Source organism: Salvelinus alpinus, chromosome 28, assembly GCF_045679555.1.
Source record: "Salvelinus alpinus chromosome 28, SLU_Salpinus.1, whole genome shotgun sequence".
NCBI classification, from domain to species: Eukaryota; Metazoa; Chordata; class Actinopteri; order Salmoniformes; family Salmonidae; genus Salvelinus; species Salvelinus alpinus.
In genome coordinates this window covers 1525111-1548655 of record NC_092113.1, presented here as the reverse complement: position 1 = coordinate 1548655, position 23545 = coordinate 1525111, and the positions used below count along the sequence as shown (strand labels likewise).

The 23545-nt window shown below is 41.9% G+C and overlaps 1 protein-coding gene across 8 annotated transcripts; it reads left to right on the top strand.

Moving 5' to 3' along the window:
* Positions 1 to 1032: 1032 nt before the first annotated feature.
* Positions 1033 to 4959, top strand: LOC139556920 (putative nuclease HARBI1). 8 transcript variants are annotated; one of them, XM_071371062.1, is made up of 11 exons: positions 1033 to 1418; positions 1738 to 1808; positions 1896 to 2072; positions 2190 to 2224; positions 2307 to 2393; positions 2481 to 2522; positions 2591 to 2764; positions 2844 to 3066; positions 3232 to 3697; positions 3979 to 4090; positions 4185 to 4959. In XM_071371062.1, exons 1-8 carry the CDS (start codon positions 1261 to 1263, stop codon positions 2901 to 2903), a joined length of 804 nt encoding a protein of 267 aa, XP_071227163.1. In that variant the 5' UTR covers positions 1033 to 1260; the 3' UTR covers positions 2904 to 3066; positions 3232 to 3697; positions 3979 to 4090; positions 4185 to 4959. The 8 variants fall into 8 exon arrangements, with proteins under 8 accessions (XP_071227163.1, XP_071227154.1, XP_071227159.1 ...); XM_071371053.1 differs by adding an exon at positions 3767 to 3882 and having other exon boundaries at positions 2163 to 2224; positions 2481 to 2764; XM_071371058.1 differs by adding an exon at positions 3767 to 3882 and having other exon boundaries at positions 1033 to 1808; positions 2163 to 2224.
* The last annotated feature ends 18586 nt before the right edge of the window (positions 4960 to 23545 follow it).

The following is a 23545-nucleotide window of genomic DNA, read 5'->3' as shown; positions in this document are numbered from 1 at the left end:
AGACAGGAACTGGGTGAGTTTAGATGACTCTTCCTGACCGCTGGTGTTGATGTAGAGAGCAGAGCACGAGACCTGCATGACAATTTCCTCTCTGGCCTAACAGGAAAGGTCTTAATCAACTACTTTTGGGGGACAGGGAGGGAGAGAGAGCTAGGATCAGGACAGATAAAGCGATAATAAAACACAGCACTGCAAACATCCACATAGCTACATACACAGTTTCCCACTCTCTTCTCTCTCTGGACAGGTACTATACACATTAGGTATATTGCAGAGGCAACCCCCGGAGAGAGCTGCAGGTACTGTAAGGACTTGCCAAGGAGAGGGAAAGCTATTACGAGGTGTCACATACACTCACTCACGCACACAGAGAGAAAATGTTTTGATCAGTCAGCTAAATAAAAGTGCTGAAAACATGTTGGCTCACTATTTAAAAAGAAGATGGAGAACAAGCAATGGGATGAAAAAATAAATAGTTTTGGCGCTGATACAGCCGAATAGCGCTAGCTAACGCTACCCACAGTAGCAAAAAATAATAATTATATATATATTTAAAATCAATACTTGGAGTCAAATCAACATAATATTGTCCAAAAATAATATTGCGATATGTAACTCTATCGATTCACCCCCTCCATTACTAACACACATGTGACCCAAATCAGGAAACTAGGCGTATATCGCAAGTCACGACTTCACAGGAGAGCCGTTTGAACATAAAACATATTTTTTAATCAAAATTTGTTTTTTGGCAGAAATTCCTTCTTGAACATGTAAACTTTCATGTGCCTTAATAACAAACTTGTTTGCCATCTGCAAATATGAATAAAATTGTTAACTGTTTGCTGTTCTAGTTAGCTAATATTGAAATGGTTGTTTACCTAGCTAGGTACATTGTTTACCTAGCTAGCTGTATTTCTTAAGCTAAAGTGTACTGTTAGCTAGCTAGCTAACGTTAGCTGGCTGGCTGGCTCCCTAGCTGATGTTATTATTTGTTTCCCAGAGCCATGTGCTGTTTTAGCTAGAGCCCAACCTGGGGCCTGTTGCACAAAAGTAGAATTAAGACATCCGGGATAAATGACTCAGCTGAGCTCAATGAAGCCAAAACATGTGCGTCCAGGCTTAATTGGTTGCACAAAGACCAAGCCAGGATGAGCAGACACGGATTCATTAAGCCAGGTGAAACCAATCCTGGATAGGTGCGCGCTCACGGCTCACTCAAATAGACCCCGCCACAGATCACAGATTAACTGATTTACCATGGCAACTAGAGCCGCGTACTTTTCCCCGTCGGAAGCACAAATCCTCATGGAGGCATACGAGGAGGTAAAAGATATAATTAAGAAGAAAGGCAACACCGCCACAGTGATAAAGCAAAGAGAAAAAGCGTGGCAAAGTATTGCAGACCGCCTGAATGCGTAAGTAGTGCACAATTACACACTCACCGCTCCGCTGAAACATCACAATTACAATTCAAATATTTAATTCACATCTCCAAAAATGCAGTTGTACTGTAATTATGAAACGGTTAAATTTTTAATTGAAATGCACTGCAGATATGAGTGAAATTGTGTAAAGTAACTCCATCACACTGTATAAAGCCATGATAAACTTTTTGATATTTTTACTGAAAACAAGACAAAAATACCAAGTAATTTTTTGCAGTGTGACTCCATTAAATGTGTGTGTGTGTGTGTGTGTGTGTGTGTGTGTGTGTGTGTGTGTGTGTGTGTGTAGATTAAACATGAACGGGCCAAAACGGACATGGCAGCAGGTCAAAATCAAATACAAGAACATTCTGCAGAATGGTATGGTCCCTGACTAATATTTAACAAAGCACAAGCATATATTGTACCCAGAAGGTGCCTGCTCACACATTGTCTGTACTGTTTTAGCAGTGAAAAAGAATACCCACAGACAAGGCACGGGTGGTGGGTCACCAAAGGCTGACCTTACCCCAGCAGAGGACATGGCCTTGGAGCTAAATAAAGGCAGGCCCGTCTTAGAGGGGATCCCTGGGGGGAAAGAGACGAGCATAGGTTCCTCCCAAGATGCCACCCGCTTCATTCAAGGTATGTCCTTCCATCTCTACATGGGATACAACCACATTCATATTGAATCAATTTGGACTGTCTGACTTTGGTTTACCTATTGCCTTGCAGTGTCTGGCAGCACTGTGTTCCTGTAAGAGCCACCAGCACAAGCACCAGACGATGCTGATCCAGTGAGTACTCCATCAAAGGCATACTGTAGGCCTGGCATGTCTTGTCTACTAGCTTCAATATGAATCCGATTAAATGTGATAGGGTGAAGGCCCCAGTGCAGCAGCAACAGCACATGATGGAGACGATGATGAGGAGGAGACCATCTCTCTGGATTCCAGAAGGCATGAGGTATCATGTTAAGACTGTGAAAGTACTATTTACTCTACAATGGTGAGGAGTCCTCATCAAAATCAAAAAATCTAATTTCTTTTACAGGACCCAGATGCTATACAGTGGGAAAACCAGCCTGGCAACATAGTGCGTATTAATAAAAGGACACCACATCCTGCCAAATTCCAGCTGCGCTAATTGTATTGTGTTCACAGAGCTCACAAGCTATCAGAAAGTTGTATGGCAACCACCTCCGGCGCCAAATAGAACTGGCAGACATAGACATTCAGTACAAGAAGAAAAAGATGGAAAATCTTGCACTGGAGTCCGAAATAAAAAAGAGGACAATTAGGAAACTGGACCTTGAAATAAAAAAACTTGAGAGGGAGGTGAGATATGCCTTCAATGTACACTGTATGCTAACTGTAACACAAATGTATTAATCATTATTTTTCTTTCCTCCCCCAGCTCCAAGAAGATGACACAGCTCAAAATAAAAATTTGGTATATTCTCGTAAAGTCAAGTGAGCCATGACATATGAGCTCTTATTGTGAGCACACAGGACGGTGGCATCTTTCTAAGGTTTTTTTTATTTTCCCAGCAATCAGTACAACCAAGTCATCGTTATAAGGCATCGCCCTCTTTTGCCCACCCCCCCAGCACCAGGTGTGGCCACTAGCCTATATGAAGGTCCCGTGTGGCTCAGTTGGTAGAGCATGGCGCTTGCAACGCCAGGGTTGTGGGTTCATTCCCCACGGGGGGACCAGGATGAATATGTATGAACTTTCCAATTTGTAAGTCGCTCTGGATAAGAGCGTCAGCTAAATGACTTAAATGTAAATGTAAATGTAAAAGGCCCAAAATTGTGTGTTCCTTTCTGCTCTGACAATGGCATGCCCATTCGTGCGAGATGTGGTGGATGAAGAAGCACTTGTGCTGAGGAGAGCCTTCAGGCGAGAAAGGGTCTTCAGGGACCGGTTGGACCCACTGGCCTTCCCTGATGACCATCTATATGAAAGATACAGGTTTTCTGCAGATGGCATCAGGTATCTATGCAGACTACTGGGTCCCAGGATTATGCACCGCACTGCACGGAGCCATGCACTGAGTGTGGAGCAAATGGTTTGTGTGGCCTTGCGCTTTTTTGCTAGTGGAGCCTTCCTGTACTCAGTGGGGGATGCAGAACAGCTGAACAAGGCCACAATTTGCCGCACAATAAGGAGTGTGTGTCTGGCTATCAAAGCATTAGCAGATGTCTTCATCTCCTTCCCTGGCCACAGAAGACTCTGTGACATCAAAGAGGAGTTCTATAGGATTGCAGGTAAGAGGATCTACAAATTACAGGACAACTGTTAACACATAGTAGGATACTCATTACTTTGTGTGACAGGTTTCCCCAATGTCATTGGTGCAGTGGACTGCACACACATAAGGATAAAAGCCCCCTCAGGTGCCCATGAGGCTGATTTTGTGAATAGGAAATCCTTTCACAGCATTAATGTTCAGGTGAACATAACTTTTTGATATTGTCCATTGACGAACACTCTGCATTGCCAGTGATGTGCATTGATTGGTGTAATATTCCTCATCTTATGATTTCAGATGGTCTGCAATGCTGACTGTGTGATCAGCAATGTTGTGGCAAAATGGCCTGGCTCAGTCCATGACTCCAGAATCTTTCGGGCCTCTGAAATCTATCAGTGCCTATCACAAGGTAAGCCACACAACCCCTATTTATAACCATCATGGCTGTGTCAAGAATATCACTGTGTTTATGAGGTAGTAATGATGAGATTTTGTGTTGACAGGTGAATTCTCTGGTGTGTTGCTGGGAGACAGGGGGTATGGCTGCCAGCCTTTTCTCCTGACACCTTTCACAGACCCCCAGGAAGCACAGCAGGCCTACAACCATGCCCATGCCAGGACCAGGGCCAGAGTTGAAATGACCTTTGGCCTCCTGAAGGCACGCTTTCACTGCCTTCACAAATTAAGGGTCAGCCCTGTTAGGGCATGTGATATTACTGTGGCTTGTGCTGTCCTCCACAATGTGGCCTGCCTGAGGAAGGAGAGGGCCCCCAGAGTGCCACCAGCCATGGACTGAGACAATCCGGCAATCTTCCCTGATGACGACAGTGGTCGGCTGCTGAGGGACCAATATGTGTTGAATTATTTTAGTTAGTATGTGTGCTTTCAATTTTGGTTAAATATGTCCTGCGGTGGCAGAGGAATTTGGGTTTTTTTGGGTTCGTTTTTTGACGAATTTGGCCTCTTATGATGTTTGTGCGGTATACTGTGTGTAATACAAGGCTGCAGGGAGGCTACTGCATCCATTCATTTGTCTGTTCAGTTGATGTGTATGGATTTGTCCTGCATTTATTTTAGTGTGCAGACATGCAGGGTGTGTTATATACAGACCTTTGAATGTGTATGTATCATTTTGTATAATATGCTTGGATTCTGTGCTTTCCATCTTGTAGAGTCACTGTGACTTCAGTTTCGAAAGGAGCTGATGGTTTACCTGCTTTGTTTTGTCCTTATTCAATAAAGGAACATAATGTTACACATTGTGTTTTTATATTCATATGGAATGTGTATTTGTTTATATGACAGAGTACTAGGGCCACACTGAAGAAAAAGGATAAAGTCATAAATTTATGAGGCTGGTTCTTTCTGCAGAAAAGCTACATATTGTTTTTACAGTTTTGATACTTATGACAATGTGATACTTAATATTCTGGCACATCAGCATGTCTTTGTTTATGAAACCATACTGAAGTACAATTTCACGAAATGCCCCACATCTGTCATTTTAACAACTGTCCTCCTTTAAAACAACTGGTTACAATATTATGACTTGTGTTTTTTTTCCCTCTGTGGCCCTAATATTCTATCATTTTATATATAGCCTTATAGTCTATGGGAAACTGTAAATTATCTAATGATAGCAACATCATCTAAAAATCATTTTTTATCCAAAATCATTGAAATTAATGATCACAAACGTTTAAATAATAACAGTGGGTCTAGTTATATGTGATAACAATGTATAGTGAGCAGTGAAATAACTATTGGTTTCCATTTGTGGTGACTGCTGACTGACATTAGGGATGAGATTAAATAGATCCTGGAATTTAGCCTGGTCTGGAGCAGGCTAGCTCCACAGAATAAATCTCCATGGTAATTTATACCATAACATATCCTCCTGCCCCCTATCCATCTTTAGTGCAACCGGATTACGGATCAATTGAGCCAGGATCACCAAGATATCCTGGCTTAATCCCTTATTCTAGTTTTGTGCAACAGGCCCCTGGTTGGTTAGCTCCCAGCACTGTGGCATTGTTGGCACTGTTCATTGTTTAACTAGCTAACGTTACGTGATGTGTGTACAACACCCGTTGAATATGGCCGATGTCAGTAAACCTCTGTAATGTCAGTAAACGTCTGCAATCATTGGCCAGAGCGTCAAGTGTGTGCTTCGAGAGCGAAACGAGATGGGTGTGGATAAAGCTTAGGGTGAGGGTGTGAACAATGCTGAATGGGTGTTGACAAAGAAGAGCTCTTCACTAGCAAAACATTCAAAGGCAATTTTCTCAAAAGTGAGTTTACAAGTTGATCAACTTTCAAAGCAGAATTACTTTCCCATTGTTCCTTAAATGCAGTGTGTGATATACCATTTTGTAGCTCTGAGTCTCTACTTTTATCGAATGTAAAAAAATAAATAAAAAATAAATCAAATTTTGCTACATAAGACCGAATCAAGGTGGTGAGTAACACATACTCACACACACTCACACACACAGGTTCATTATAAAATGTTGTGTTTGTCTAATAATCTGACATGGAAATGTCATGGCTCTATTTTAACAAACCTACCGCAATGGTAAATCTAAGCACTGAGCACTGGCGCTATAGCGCTATAGGGTGTTTTTTCTATTTTATTTTATAAATATTTTAGCTATTTTCACAGTTGGAATTATGACCGCATTAGCTGGCGGTGGCGAGCAAGGGCTGGGTTTTGATGTTGTAGGTGTAATGAGGGCCTGGCCAATCAAGGCGTTCCATGACTTAATACTGCATGCGTTTGTCTCAAGTTCTGTAGGTTATTGACGGTCTTTGCGTTGTCATCAACTCCAATACGGCTGGGGGCACGGAATATTCTCATCCTAGTCCATTGTGGATTGATACTACAGTTTATTTAAAAAGCATAGACTACAGTAACGAGTGATAGCAACAGTAAAAAAATATATATATTTGACTGAAACATTTGAAGATGTTTGGAGGAGCACATCTTTGGTAACCGGACAAGAGGCACTCTTTGGAAATGGGGATGGATATAAAACGAATGGAGTATGCACTGCAGGTAGGCCTATGTGAATTATGAATAATGCAAAAGCATGACGGCAAAAGCCTCACAAGTAGACCATTTAGAAACATTTTATGGATAGACTACTTGGCTAATGCATGGCCAGGATAATAAGACACCAGATCCTTTGCTGTTGAACCAGCTTTTGTTATAAAGGGGAAAGGGTAGCCTACAAAAGGGCAGTTTTTTTAATCAAACGAAATGAAAACAAAATTGTTACAGTCAAATAATTTAAATGTTTCTTATTACCTGTGTCACCAGAATATCCCCAAAGTGGTAGGTAGCCTAGTGGTTAGAGCGTTGGACTAGTAACTGAAAGGTTACAAGATCAAATCCCTGAGCTGACATGGTAAAAATCTGTCATTCTGCCCCTGAACAAGACAGTTACCCCACTGTTCCTATGCTGTCATTGAAAATAATAATTTGTTCTGAACTGACTTGCCTAGTTAAATAAATCTCATTCCTGGAGCCTACATGGAGGAGTTTTTACACACATCCAAAATAATAACAGGAGCTGGCTCAAATAATGTGTAACCTAGATAAAAAGGGAATGTTTACTCACAGTATGCCATAACCAACGATGTTACTGCTAAGACCACCTTTTGGTTTGTCTTAAATATCCCCACCAGTGCATTCTGAAATTGGCACTTTGGAGCACATTTTTTATTATGGACACACCTCAGATATTGCCACCTCTCCCACCTCAGCGCAAGCAAGCTCATATAAGACAGGTACATGACCAACCCTGGCACTAGGGTTTGAAACTAGAAAATTACCGGCTTTGACAGGTCGAAATTGCAAATGAGCGTGTGTTTGACAATAGAGCCCTTAATTGTTGCACACTCAGTGCAACCGAAGGAGAGAATGACCACACAGTCATGACCCAATGCAAACCACTTTGCACTCAAATCATTTTCACAGAGTGTACAAAATTAACTGTGAGTAAACAAATAGACTCTAATCTGAAGTATTAATTGCACAACACAGATGTCCGTTACCGATAAGCCCATCAAAGAGGAGCTTGTGTTTCACTGAATATGTGATGAGCCAGCTCATATTGGGTCTGTTGAAGAAGTCTGACATTTTTGTCATTGACAAGTTAATACTCTTCCAAAACGTCTTTCCTTCCCAAGCTGAAGGGGATGGAGCAAATGGGGTTGCTATCTTAAAAAGCCCAGTGCTCATTCCTCTGTATTTGTGAAATGAAGTGGGGCCTTGGTCATTGAGATACCAGCTGTACTGGGAGCAGTGAGGGCCAGTTAGGTAGCTCCCTCAAATCCATGAAAATTATATTAATCCCTCAATTATGGCCTGCTACCTCTGTGGTCCTGGGAGCTATTGGAGTACAGCCCTGCCGAGGGAAGGCTCTGATTGGCGGAGAGAGATGCCGTCTTCCGCTGAGGGAGGAGTTCAGTTATCTGAAAGCTGAGGTGTGTTCAACAAGGGAAATAGTTTGCAAACGTTAGCTAACATGTTCCATTTGTCTAGTGTTCTCCACGACCGTTCGCTAACGTTAGCTAACATGCTCCATTTGTCTAGTGTTCTCCACGACCGTCCGCTAACGTTAGCTAACATATTCCATTTGTCTTGTTTTCTCCACGACCGTTCGCTAACGTTAGCTAACATATTCCACAATGCATTAAGTCATGGGCATCCAATACAATGGCAAGACAAAAGGGCAATTCTTCAATGACTGATGAAGGGCGATCGATTGAGAGAGATGAAGATGACTGTGGAGAGAGCATTCTGGAACGTCAAATGGCTACTGAGCATCACCCAGATGTGTGAAACACATACACACACTTAGCCTGACAGTCTTCACTACCAGTCCTAAGAGTGTTGTAAGGGACGGGGGGGGGGGGTGAACTGTGACCCTGAGGGCAGCAGGGGTCAGATCCCAGCAGGAGTACCACTCTACAGCGCAGAAAGAACACACACACACCCAGCTGTACCTGGAGGAACACACACACAGCTGGTGATGGACTAGACATGCACAGGGGGAGGGAATAGTATCTGTCCCAGAAAATGGAAATAGGGTTTTATTGGACAGTACACTACAGACACACTACAGAAAAAAAGGCAGAACATATTGAAGAATCAGTGTAGCATTCCCAGTCTGTTTTCTTTAAAATGTTGCCCAATATTATCTCTAAAGTGTGGATAGGGTCTATACGAAGTTGTTCACTATTTACTTGCAGTATGAAGTATTGCCTAAATCTCATTCCCTCAGAGAGGAGGATAAACAACAATAAATGAGTGTTGAATACACCTTCACTGTAATACACAGTGCATATCTCATCCAGACACAGAATGAGAAAATACAATTCATATACGAGCTCTAGTGTTGCAAGATCTATCTGCATGATAAACTATTATTCATATGTCATGTATCTCCCTCATTATAAAGCTTCCTCGGTGCGGTGTTCCCCCTAAGTACACTCTCTCCCTTCCCTCTTCTCCCTCCCTCTCTTCGTCTCTCTCTCCATATGGATCTGTGTGCTTTAGGTGAACTCAGCATGGTGTGTCTGCAGTGCTGTATGGCAGGGTTCCCCAACTGGCGGCCCAGGGATTTTAGTTGGCCCCCAAGTTTTTTAAATGTTTTATTGATGGTCATTAAAGACAGTAAAAACACCAGCAAATCAGCTCCAAGTAATTTTGATTTTGGAAATCTGTTACAAAGTATTCCAATGCATAATAGAGAGATATATGTGATCGTATACAAATGTAAGCAAGGTTTGAAATTATTATGTTTTAGTCAAATATTATATCTGTTTGGGCTTCTTGCGGTCTATTTGCAGTCTACAAATGATTTGTAATTATGTTCTGGCCCGCTGTATTTGTATTTGTATTAATTATGGATCCCCATTAGCTGCTGCCAAGGCAGTACTGGTAGTGAAGAATGTCAGGCTAAGTGTGTGTGTATGTGTGCATGTTATTGCGTGTGTATGTACAGTTGAAGTCAGAAGTTTACATACACTTAGGTTGGTGTCATTAAAACTCGTTTTTCAACCACTCCACAAATTTCTTGTTAATTAACAAACTATAGTTTTGGCAAGTTGGTCAGGACATCTACTTTGTGCATGACACAAGTAATTTTTCCAACAATTGTTTACAGACAGATTATTTCACTTATCATTCACTGTATCACAATTCCAGTGGGTCAGAAGTTTACATACACTAAGTTGACTGTGCCTTTAAACAGCTTGGAACATTACAGAAAACTATGTCATGGCTTTAGAAGCTTCTGATAGGCTAATTGACATCATTTGAGTCAATTGGAGGTGTACCTGTGGATGTATTGCAAGGCCTACCTTCAAACTCATTGCCTCTTTGTTTGACATCATGGGAAAGTCTAAATAAATCAGCCAAGACCTCAGATTTTTATTTTAGACCTCCACAAGTCTGATTCATCCTTGGGAGCAATTTCCAAATGACAGAAGGTACCACGTTCATCTGTACAAACAATAGTACGCAAGTATAAACACCATGGGACCACGCAGCCGTCATACCGCTCAGGAAGGAGATGTGTTCTGTCTCCTAGAGATGAACATACTTTGGTGCGAAAAGTGCAAATCAATCCCAGAACAACAGCAAAGGACCTTGTGAAGATGCTGGAGGAAACAAGGAACAAAAGTATATATATCCACAGTAAAACAAGTCCTATATCGACATAACCTGAAAGGCCGCTCAGCAAGTAAGAAGCCACTGCTCCAAAACCGTCATAAAAAAGCCAGACTACGGTTTGCAACTGCACAAGGCGACAAAGATCGTACTTTTTGGAGAAATGTCCTCTGGTCTGATGAAACAAAAATATAACTGTTTGGCCATAATGACCATTGTTATGTTTGGAGGAAAAAGGGGAGTCTTGCAAGCCGAATAACACCATCCCAACCGTGATGCACAGGGGTGTCAGCATCATGTTGTGGGGGTGCTTTGCTGCAGGAAGGACTGGTGCACTTCACAAAATAGATGTGAACATAAGGAATGAAAATGATGTGGATATATTGAAGCAACATCTCAAGACATCAGTCAGGAAGTTAAAGCTTGGTTGCAAGTGGGTCTTCCAAATGGACAATGACCCCAAGCATACTTCCAAAGTTGTGGCAAAATGGCTTAAGGACAACAAAGTCAAGGTATTGGAGTGGCCATCACAAAGCCCTGACCTCAATCCCATAGAAAATTTGTGGGCAGAACTGAAAAAGCGTGTGCGAGCAAGGAGGCCTACAAACCTGACTCAGTTACACCAGCTCTGACAGGAGGAATGGGCCAAAATTCACCCAACTTATTGTGGGAAGCTTGTGGACGGCTACCCGAAATGTTTGACCCAAGTTAAACAATTTATAGTCAAAGCTACCAAATACTAATTGAGTGTATGTAAACTTCTGACCCACTGGGAATGCGATGAAAGAAATAAAAGCTGAAATAAATCTTTCTCTCTACTATTATTCTGACATTTCACATTCTTAAATAAAATGGTGATCCTAACTGACCTAAGACAGGGTTTTTTACTAGGATTAAATGTGAATTGTGAAAAACGGAGTTTGAATTTATTTGGCTTGGTGTTTGTAAACTTCCGACTTCAACTGTATTTGTATATATGTGTCTGTGCCTATGCTTGTGTTGCTTCACAGTCCCCGCTGTTCCATAAGGTGTTTTTTAATCTGTTTTTTATCTAATTTTACTGCTTGCATCAGTTACTTGATGTGGAATAGAGTTCCATGTAGTCATGGCTCAATGTAGTACTTTGCACCTCCCATAGTCTGTTCTGGACTTGAGGACTGTGAAGAGACCTCTGGTGGCATGTCTTGTGGGGTATGCATGAGTGTCCGAGGTGTTTGCCAGTAGTTCAAACACACACCTCGGTGCATTCAACATGTCAATACCTCTCATAAATGCAAGTAGTGATGAAGTCCACTTTGAGCCAGGAGAGACTGACATGCATATTATTCATATTAGCTCTCTGTGTGCATTCAATGGCCAGCCGTGCTGCCCTGTTCTGAGCCAATTGTCCCTCTTTGTGGCACCTGATCACACGACTGAACAGTAGTCCAGGTGCGACAAAACTAGAGCCTGCAGGGACTGCCTTGTTGATAGTGCTGTTAAGAAGGTAGAGCAACGCTTTATTATGGACAGACCAGGTGAATCCAGGTGAAAGCTATGATCCCTTTTGATGTCACTTGTTAAATCCACTTCAAATCCGTGTAGATTTATTTAAAAAATTAAATTAAATAAAAAACCTTTATTTGAAGGAAAGGAGACAGGTTAAAGAATAATTTTTAAGCCTTGAGACAATTGAGACATGGAGGGGGGGGGGGGGGTGCAACGCAGTATTAGGAAGGTGTTCATAATATTTCGTTTTTTTAATTTTTTATTTCACCTTTATTTAACGAGGTAAGCTAGTTGAGAACAAGTTCACATTTACAACTGCGGCCTGGCCAAGATAAAGCAAAGCAGTGCGACACAAACAACAACACAGAGTTACACATGGAATAAACAAGCGTACAGTCAATAGACAACACAATAGAAAAGAAAGAAAGTCTAAATACAGTGTGTTCAAGTGGCGTGAGGAGGTAAGGCAATAAACAGGCCATAGTAGCAAGTAACTACAATTTAGCAAATTAACACTGGAGTGATAGATGTGCAGATGATGATGTGCAAGAATAAATAATGGTCTGCAAAAGAGCAGAAAAGTAAATAAAAACAATATGGGGATGAGGTAAGTAGATTGGATGGGCTATTTACAGATGGGCTATGTACAGCTGCAGCGATCGGTTAGTTGCTCGGATAGCTGATGTTTAAAGTTAGTGAGGGAAATATAAGTCTCCAGTGAGATATGCCTGCTGGAGCGCGTGCTACGGGTGGGTGTTGTTTTCGTGACCAGTGAGCTGAGATAAGGCGGAGCTTTACCCAGCAAAGACTTATAGATGACCTGGAGCAAGTGGGTCTGGCGACTAATATGTAGCGAGGGCCAGCCGATTAGAGCATACAGGTCGCAGTGGTGGGTGGTATATGGGGCTTTGGTGACAAAACGGATGGCACTGTGATAGACTGCATCCAGTTTGCTGAGTAGAGTGTTGGAGGCTATTTTGTAAATGACATCGCCGAAGTCGAGGATCGGTAGGATAGTCAGCTTTACGAGGGTATGTATGGCGGCGTGAATGAAGGAGGCTTTGTTGCGGAATAGAAAGCTGATTCTAGATTTTATTTTGGATTGGAGATGTTTAATATGTTTAGTATACTCAGTGTATATATAAACTAGATGACTGACAGGGGGCACTGTTTTGAAGCCACCGCACATCCATGTTGTTACTCCTCCATTGTAAAAAAATATATTTTGGAAGCTATAGAAATGCATTTATTAATGGCTACATTTATTTTTGCCACATTTATTATATTACAGACACATTAATGCATATGTTTAAATGATGTGAGCTAATATACAAATATTTTTCTTAAAGTATAATTTTTGGAGATGACTAATGTTAATGGCAGGTAGCCTGGCGGGTAGTAGTGTTGGGCTAGTAACCGAAAGGTTGCTGGATTGAATCCCGAGCTGACAAGGTAAAATAAAAATCTGTTGTTCTGCCCCTGAGCAAGGCAGTTAACCCACTGTTCCCCGGGCGCTGTGGATGTCAATTAAGGCAGACCTCTGCACCTCTCTGATTCAGAGGGGTTTGGTTGAATGCAAAAGGCACATTTCAGTTGAATCCATTAACTGACCAGGTTTCCCCACCACAAAAACAAAAATACATGTCATTTTGTCCTTTAAACATTTAATTGAAATACTGTAGAACTCCATTAATTCCTATGGAGGACTGAGCCTTCTGAGGAGTACCAATATGGCCGACTGGTGGCTTCAAAGCCTCTCATTGGCAAATACATAGCTTTAGCAATCTAGTGTTTATATACATGATTGGGAGATCAGTGTACCTTTCTCATGGCTGAAGGAATGTGCTGAGTGGACTGTTCCTCATCTGCTACTGCTCTAACGAAGACTGCTGCTCTGCTCTGTCTGAGGCTCGGTCTCATTCTCAGACGCAGACCCGACCCAGAGAGAACGGGAGGAAGGAAAGGACGGGAGAAGATATATAGAGAGAAAGGGAGTTGAGACACTGGGTGAGAAAGAGAGACCAAACCCTCACATGCCTTGCCTCACCCCCTCAAAAGTCAAACTATACCAACCTTTACTTCACCTACCCTTACCATCCATCCCTCCCTCCCTCCGCAGGGCCAGATGCTTTTGTCTTCTGGGGAACAGCTGCAGCCAAGGTCACCCCTCTCCTCATCTCCCCTCTCTTCTCCCTTCCCTTCACCTATTTCCTCTCCCTTCACCCCTCTCTTCTGTCTCCTCTCTCCCCTCCGTTCACCTCTCCTCTTCCACTCTTCCCTCCCCAGTCTCTCTTCTCTCTCCCCTTCCTCCTCTTCACAACCTCTGTCTCTCTTCTCCAACGCCATTACCCGTCTTTCACCTCTCCATTCTCCCATCTCCATGAGCGAGACACCAGGACACAGAGGGGTGCACAAATTTGATACAGTATATAATGTGATTCAGATTGGTACATCTGTAGCCAGCCAAATACTACTCAGAAGACAGCTCTAAAAATATTCTTGTTTCTTTCCATGTTCAAAACAACTGTCTGAAGAACAAGGTTTAAGTTATATTCAATTACGCAATTTGCGGTGGCCCAACTGACTGCTTAGAGACATTAGTTTCTTTAAATAACTTCATGTGAAGTTAATAAGTTGAAAGCAATGTCTAATCCAATATTACAAAAGCAGAAACATTGTTTTCCTTCCTTCAGAGAGTTAAGCACAAGTTCACATGAAACAAAGTATGTCATTCTCAGTGTGATTATATGTCAGCTTCACAGAAGAAAAATATATACTTGACTGGAAAGATAGTTACACAACCACCTCAATATAACTCGGAGTGAGTTTTAAACAAACAGCCAGAGTCAAATTGTCTCTGTGAATGTCTGATTTTGATTCCGTCACCGGAGAGATCAAGAAAATCCTCATCCACGTTTGGTAGCGAATCGTGATGATAAAATGATTTCTGAGTGTGGACTGTAGGAAAATAACCAGTGATGTGATAGGAGGAGACATCTGTCAGATGAAGGTGGATTTGTGTCGAAGAGCAGGCCAATGTACTGTATGACTAATCTGATATCATTATTCAAGCTATTATTCAGTGGTCATCATCGTCACAGAGCTCGTCACGTCAGCTTCCATTCTTAACGCTGCCTGAAGAAGACTATTGACGTTGAAATGTGCTGCAGTTATGCATCTTGATGTCTTGTAAACTATAGGCTGATCTGTTCCTACTTATATGTATTCTATATATTATCTGTAAATAATTCACAAAATCTTTCTGATGGATAGCACTGGAGGGGATGGCTGCTGTTTTATGGGCTTTTAACCAACGGTGCTATTTTGTTAGTTTTTATGCATTGTAAGTTATTTTGGACATAATGTTGCTGCTACCATCTCTTCTGGACATCAGAACAGCGATTACTCACCTTGAACTGGACAAATCATTTTTCTTTAATGAGTCAGACGAGAGGGATTTACTCCAGACACCCGAACAGACCCTCATCCCCGCCATTCACAGGAGAAAGAGACGGCGATATCTAGGAAGGAGATCGAGATGCCTTGTAAGGATCTGGCGACGGTTGGCTAATCCTCCTTTGCCATCGGTACTATTGGCCAACGTACAATCGCTGGATAATGAAGTGGACGAACTACAAGAACGTATTTCCTACCAAAGGGACATTAAAAACTGTAATATCTTATGTTTCACCAAGTCGTGGCTGAACGACGACATGATTAACCTGTCTGGGAACGCCAACAGCCAATGAAATTGCAGGGCGCCAAATTCAATCAACAGAAATCTCATAAATCAAATTTCTCAAACATACAAGTATTAGGCACCATTTTAAAGATAAAATTCTCGTTAATCCAGCCACAGTGTCTGATTCAAAAATGCTTTACAGCGAAAGCTCCACAAACGATTATGTTAGGTCACCACCAAGTCACAGAAAAACACAGCAATCTTTCCAGCCAAAGAGAGTTGTCACAAAAAGCGGAAATATAGATAAAATTAATCACTAACCTTTGATGATTTTCATCAGATGACACTCATAGGACTTCATGTTACACAATACATGGTTGTTTTGTTCGATAAAGTTCATATTTATATCCAAAAATCTCATTTTTGTTCAGTAGTTCCAAAACATGCTGTGATTTTGCAGAGAGCCACATCAATTTACAGAAATACTCATAATAAACATTGATAATAGATAGAACTATTATACATGGAACTTTAGATAAACTTCTCCTTAATGCAACCGCTGTGTCAGACTTTACGGAAAAAGCATGATCTGAGTACGGCGCTCAGAGCCCAAAACAGCCAAAGAAATATCCTCCATATTGTGCAGTCAACATTAGTCAGAAATAGCATTATAAATATTCACTTACCTTTGGTGATCTTCATCAGAATACAATCCCAGGAATCCCAGTTCCACAATAAATGTTTGATTTGTTCGATAAAGTTCATAATTTATGTCCAAACACCTCCTTTTGTTAGGGCGTTTAGTAAACAAATCAAAACTCACGAGGCGCGGGCAAGTCCAGCGGAAATGTCGGACGAAAATTCCAAAAAGTTATATTACTGGTCGTAGAAACATATCAAACGATGTATAGAATCAATCTTTAGGATATTTTTATCATAAATCTTCAATAATGTCCCAACCGGAGAATTCCTTTGTCTGTAGAAAAGCCATGGAACGAGAGCTACCTCTCACATGAACGAGCGTCAAGAGTTTGTGGCACTCTGCCTCTCCTTTACAGTGGAAGCCTCAAACAAGTTTCTAAAGACTGTTGACATCTAGTGGAAGCCTAAGGAAGTGCAAAATGACCCCATAGACATTGTGTATTCGATAGGCCAAGCTTTGAAAAACTACAAACCTCAGATTTCCCACTTCCTGGTTGGATTTTTCTCAGGTTTTCACCTGCCATATGAGTTCTGTTATACTCAGAGACATCATTCAAAAAGTTTTAGAAACTTCAGAGTGTTTTCTATCCAAATATTCTAATATGCATATATTAGTAACTGGGACTGAGTAGCAGGCAGTTTATTCTGGGCACGCTTTCATCCAAACGTGAAAATGCTGCCCCTATCCCATACAGCTGGCGGGCTATACACTGTATAGGCAGAAAAGAACAGCAGCCTCTGGTAAGACAAGGGGTGAGGGTCTATGTATATTTGTAAACAACAGCTGGTGCACGAAATCTAAGGAAGTCTCAAGGTTTTGCTCGTCTGAGGTAGAGTATCTGATAAGCTGTAGACCACACTATCGACCAAGAGAGTTTTCATCTATTTTCTTCGTAGCTGGCACTAAGACCACACTCAATGAGCTGTCAACGGCCATAAGCAAACAGGAAAACGCTCATCCAGAAACAGCACTCCTAGTGGCCGGGGACTTTAATGCAGGGAAACTTAAATACGTTTTACCTCATTTCTACCAGCATGTTAAATGTGCAACCAGAGGGAAAAAAACTCTAGACCACCTTTACTCCACACACAGAGACGCATACAAAGCTCTCCCTCGCACTCCATTTGGCAAATCTGACCATAATTATATCCTCCTGATTCCTGTTAACAAGCTAAAACTTAACTCGGTCCATAAAATTCAGTCACCGGCTTCTTCAATAAGTGCATCGATGATGTCGTCCCCACAGTGACTGTACGTACATACCCCAACCAGAAGCCATGGATTACAGGCAACATCCACACTGAGCTAAAGAGTAGGGTTGCCGCTTTCAAGGAGCGGGACTCTATCCCGGAAGCTTATAAGAAACTAAGATCGAATCGTACTACACCGGCTCCAATGCTCATCGGATGTGGCAGGGCTTGCAAACTATTACAGACTACAAAGGGAAGCACAACAGCAAGTTGCCCAGTGACACAAGCCTATCAGACGAGCTAAATTACTTCTCTGCTCGCTTCGAGGCAAGTAACACTGAAACATGCATGAGAGCATCAGCTGTTCCGGACGAATGTGATCACGCTCTCTGTAGCCGATGTGGGTAAGACCTTTTAAACAGGTCAACATTCACAAGGCAGCAGGGCCAGACGCATTACCAAGATGTGTACTCCGAGTATGCGCTGACTAACTGGCAAGTGTCTTCACTGACATTTTCAATCTCTCCCTGTCTGAGTCTGTAATACCAACATGTTTCAGGCAGACCACCTTAGTCTGAAAGGCTGGTCATGGCTCATATCAACACCATTATCCTAGAAACCCTAGACTCACTCCAATTTGCATACCACCCCAACAGATCCACAGATGATGCAATCTCTATTGCACTCCACACTGCCCTTTCCCACCTTAACAAAAGGAACACTTATGTGAGAATGCTATTCATTGACTACAGCTCAGCGTTCAACACCATAGTACCCTCAAAGCTCATCACTAAGCTAAGGATCCTGGGACTAAAGAGCTCCCTCTGCAACTGGATCGTGGACTTCCTGACGGGCCACCCCCAGGAGGTAAGGGTAGATAACAACTGTGGTGGCTTATTTCTGCTTTACCAAATGAGGAGAGTTACAAACTTCACACACCAGTCAGAGTTATACTTAAACTACATCTTTAATAATAAGAGCTTTGCAATAGCATTTGACTTTCAATGATGCACCATTTCTAATGAACCATTGGAAGTGACAACAGAAAAGTACAAAGATCTTTTATAGCCAAGATACACCCCTCTCAACCTACATGACGAACCACAGATCTTAGGAACAGTTCACAAAGGGACTCTATAATTGAGAAAGGAGTATCCCTTAGCCAGATAACATTCGCTATAAATTATCGTTCAGTTTGGTCCCTAAAACGAGGTTCTAATCTCGTTCCTGGTACTTCATAGCACAGAACCATTACCTCATCTAATGGCATAACAAATGTTAACTCTAGATACTCCCATCTCAAGTAAACCCCCTCTTGACCCCACTCCTGGACAAGCTCACTGGGGGGAGTGACCCTCTAGGTCATACACTATCCCAGGATAAGTGTAAGATCAGAGAGGACATACAATGTTTCCAGACACTGCCATACACCTCCCACCAATGGAAAAGGAGGGAGTGACTGGCGCACAGACATTGTGTAGACAAGTAATTCGTTCCCCATTAATCACGCCATCCCTTTACATGGTTTAAGAATAGGTAAAGACACATTCACATATGAAGACAATGTTCCATTCTGTCCTCTTCCCTTTCTGATATTCTGCATAGCACCAGGGACATGTGAAAGACAAGCCTTACCTCTCCCCTCTCTGGGCCCCAAGTGACTGAGCCCTAGCTGAGGGAAGAAATGCAACTGCCAACACTAGAGTCTATTAGAATACATTCTAATAAAAAGTATATCACATAAGAATATTATGCAGATATGACATCTTAATTACTTATGTTACCCAACTAATTCTGATTCATCCACCACACAAAACATGCGCCACGCTGATCCTCAACATGGGGGCCTCTCAGGGGTGTGTACTCAGTCCCCTCCTGTACTCCCTGTTCACTCATGACTACATGGCCAGGCACGACTCCAACACCATCATTCAATTTGCAGATGACACAACAGTGGTAGGCCCGATCATCAACAACAATGAGACAGCCTATAGGGAGGACGACAGAGACCTGGCCGTGTGGTGCCAGGACAATCTCTCCCTCAACGTGATCAAGACAAAGGAGATGATTGTGGACTACAGGAAAAGGAGGACCGAGCACACCCCCATTCTCATCGATGGGGCTGTAGTGGAGCAGGTTGAGAGCTTCAAGTTTCGTGGTGTCCACATCACCAACAAACTTACATTGTCCCAGCACACCAAGACAGTTGTGAAGAGGGCATGACAAAACCTATTACCCCTCTGGAGACTGAAAAGATTTGGCATGGGTCCTCAGATCCTCAAAAGGTTCTACAGCTGCACCATCGATACCATCCTGACTGGTTGCATCACTTCTTGGTATGGCAACTGCTCAGCCTACGACTGCAAGGCACTACAGAAGGTAGTGCGTATGGCCCAGTACATCACTGGGGCCAAGCTTCCTGCCATCCAGGACCTCTATACCAGCCGGTGTCAGAGGAAGGCCCTAAAAATTGTCAAAGACTCCAGCCACCCTAGTCATAGACTGTTCTCTCTGCTACCGCACGGCAAGCGGTACCGGAGCGCCAAGTCTCGGTCCTAGAGGCTTCTAAACAGCTTCTACCATCGAGCCATAAGTCTCCTGAACATCTAATCAAATGGCTACCCAGACTATTTGCATTGCCCCCCCGCCTTTTACGCTGCTGCTACTCTCTGTTTATTATCTATGCATTGTCACTTTAATAACTCTACCTGCATGTACACATTACCTCAATTACCTTGACTACATCAATTACACATTGACTCTGTACCAGTACCGCCTGTATATAGCCTCGCTATTGGTATTTTATTGCTGCTCTTTAATTATTTGTTACTTTTATTTCTTATTTTCTAGGTATTTTTCTTAACATCATTGTTGGTTAAGGGCTTGTAAGCATTTCACTGTGAGGTCTACACCTGTTGTATTCGGCGTATGTGACAAATAAAGTTTGGCTTGATTTGATCATACTGGCCCCCTACTTGTTTTCTTCCAGTAAAGTTGAGCTAATAGGAGTAGAATCTAGATGAAAACTCTGTGTGTGGAATTTCATTCACAGAACAGTATTGTTTTATACCTGTTTCAACACTGAACTTACAGTAACTCTATCTGAGTGTTTCATTTCCATTTGGCAACCACTACTTAAGTGACAGTTTAATTGTGTTACTTTATGTCATTGAGAGGGAGAGATAGATGGAGTGATAAAGAGTGGAATAAAACAGTGAAACCTCATCCTAGTAACCTTCCCTGTGGTCAACACAGGGACAGACGACACAAACACACACACACACAGCATTCACTAAAAGTCATAGACTTTATCCAGGAGGTTACAGGTTTACGACAAATTACAGTATGAACCTCTCCAAATACAGTTGAAAAACCTCTATGTACATTAAAAGTCATCCGATACTAAGCTAATGTTCTATAAATAGCCGTTGTGTTTTAAAAACCAAACAAACGTAAGTCATTTCTTATTTCCTTGAGCAATAACAAGGTAATGCTAAAGCAGGTAATTGTGCTTCTATATCACGTAGACTACAACAGACTTTCCAAAGTGAATGCATAATAGCTATCCCATTGACAACCAGTAAAGTTCAGTGAACAGGCATTCTTGAAAAGAGAGGATAGCTTTTAAATTGCAGTTTAAAACACCAAGCTCCAGGTACAAGTTTGTTTGGTTGGAAATATGCTTTTGGACATGAGCCAGTTCACTTGTTTGTTGTCAGCACTACCTCTGAAGCATTGATATGCCTCTCAGAAATTCCATGAAATGATCAGCATTAAATTACTTTTAGAAAGGCTCTAAGGCTCTCTGTAAACTGAGATCAAACTACAGGTTTTGTTTATGAGAGAATGGATTACAAGACTTTGACAAGTTTACATTTTAGAATCAACAAAAAAAAACACAGAAAAAAAACATCAGCCACTGAGGAATGGAAATAGTTAGCACTTGGCACATGCAACGCAATCAAAACAAGACATGTTATCTCATCTCCATGTCTTCTGATCAGTGTTCAAATCATGGGGTATGATTTTTTTATTTTTTATTTAACTAGGCATGATGATTGTGTGGATAGGCGGGACTGAAATGCAGCCACAATGGCTCAGAAAGGGACTGTAAGAAACAGGGATGAAAGTGATGCATGAGACAGAACGAGAGATGTAACGACGAGTAGGAGTAGAGGCTGAGGAGAGATTGATAAAAATACTTAGCGCCAGTCAACAGCTTCCACAGCAGTGGGAGGGGCATATATATGTAGATTAAATCTTGCCAGCAGACAGCTGGTAACATACAGTACATTCATCATACGTGTGTATATCTACACTCGTGAATGAGTACACATATGTGTAAATCCACATACAGCTACACAATAACATGTGGGATCTACTTCATCTGCGCCTTCAAATACACACACATGTGCATCTGGTGTGTCAACATCTATCAACTGCGAGCCTTCCGGAAGGCTCATAGACATGCAGAGGCCGATCTGGGGTGGTATCTGCTACTCATCTGTCCGTATGGGAGTTGTAATAGGCCTGCAGGATGACAGTGAAAATACAGCTTCCCACTGGATTGGTCCAGACACACACAGGGTCTGAAGCATCCATCTTCCCACAGCCACTCATTGGCCCCAAAGAGTTCATTAAACTAGGTCCATCACCACTGAGAAACATGAAACCTTACTGTCACTCAAGTCCCAACATAATACTCCCAGTGCTAAACTCCACTATCCAGTCAGATTCCCATGATCTATAGCTGCACAGTAGCCACTGTACTGTAGTATCACCACAACCCGGAACACAGAGTCTTCAATCACCGCAATAACTATCTCAATCCCACAATACTGTGACTAACTAGAGCCATAACAACCAGAACAGTCTTCAAACACCCCGACAGACAATAATGAGAATTTCAGATCTCCTGCTCAGAGAGGAGGCCCATTCCTGTAGATCTGCTTTGATTTAGATCAACTCTGACGGCCACAGCAGACAGATATATGACTGGGAGGAGGTGATGTTGCTGCTAGGAGCATACACACACACACGCGCATGTGCACACGCACACACCTGCCTGCAGCTGTCTAACATGTTCTGGACCCTGGGAAAGTGATGTTGTGCCGTTTCAACCAAATAGTAAAGCCCCCTTGACTGGCTCAAATAGCAGACCAATCAGCCTGTTACCAACAGGACGGTTAGTAAACTTCTGGAAAAAATTGTGTTTGACCAGATACAATGTTATTTTACAGTAAACAAATTGACGACAGACATGCTTTAGCATGCTTTCAGCATGCTTTAAGGGAAGGACATTCAACAAGCACAGCAATTACACAAATGACTGATTATTGGCTGAGAGGACTTGATTATGAAAAGATTGGGGGCTGTTTTGTTAGACTTTAGTGCCGTTTTTGACATTATCGACAATAGTGAACTGCTGGAAAAACATGTGTGTTATGGCTTAACACCCCATGCTATAATGTGGATAAAGAGTTACTTGTCTAACAGAACACTGAGGGTGTTCTTTATTGGAAGCCTCTCCAAAATAAGTAGAATCAGGAATTACCCAGTGCAGCTGTTTAGACCCCTTACTTTTTTCAATCTTTACTATGTATGTGGATGACTCAACACTACACACGTCAGCTACTACAGCAACTGAAATGAATGCATCACTTAACAAAGAGCTGCAGTTAGTTTCAGAATGGGTCGCAAGGAGTAAGTTAGTCCTAAATATTTCTAAAACTTAAAGCATTTTATTTGGGACAAATCATTCACAAAATCCTAAACCGCAACTAAATCTTGTAATGAATAATGTGGAAATTGAGCAAGTTTAGGTGACTAAATTGCTTGGAGTAATCCTGGATTGTACACTGTACTGCCATGGTCAAAATATATTGATCAAATCAAATAACATTTAATTCGTCACATGTGCCGAATAAAACAGGTGTAGACCTTACCGTGAAATGCTTACTACAAGTTAACTTTGGGAAAGGGGAGCAGTATTGAGTAGCTTGGATGAATAAGGTGCCCAGAGTAAACTGCTTGTTACCCAGACCCAGAAGCTATGATATGCATATAAGTAGTAGATTTGGATAGAAAACACTCTAAAGTTTCCAAAACTGTTAAAATAATGT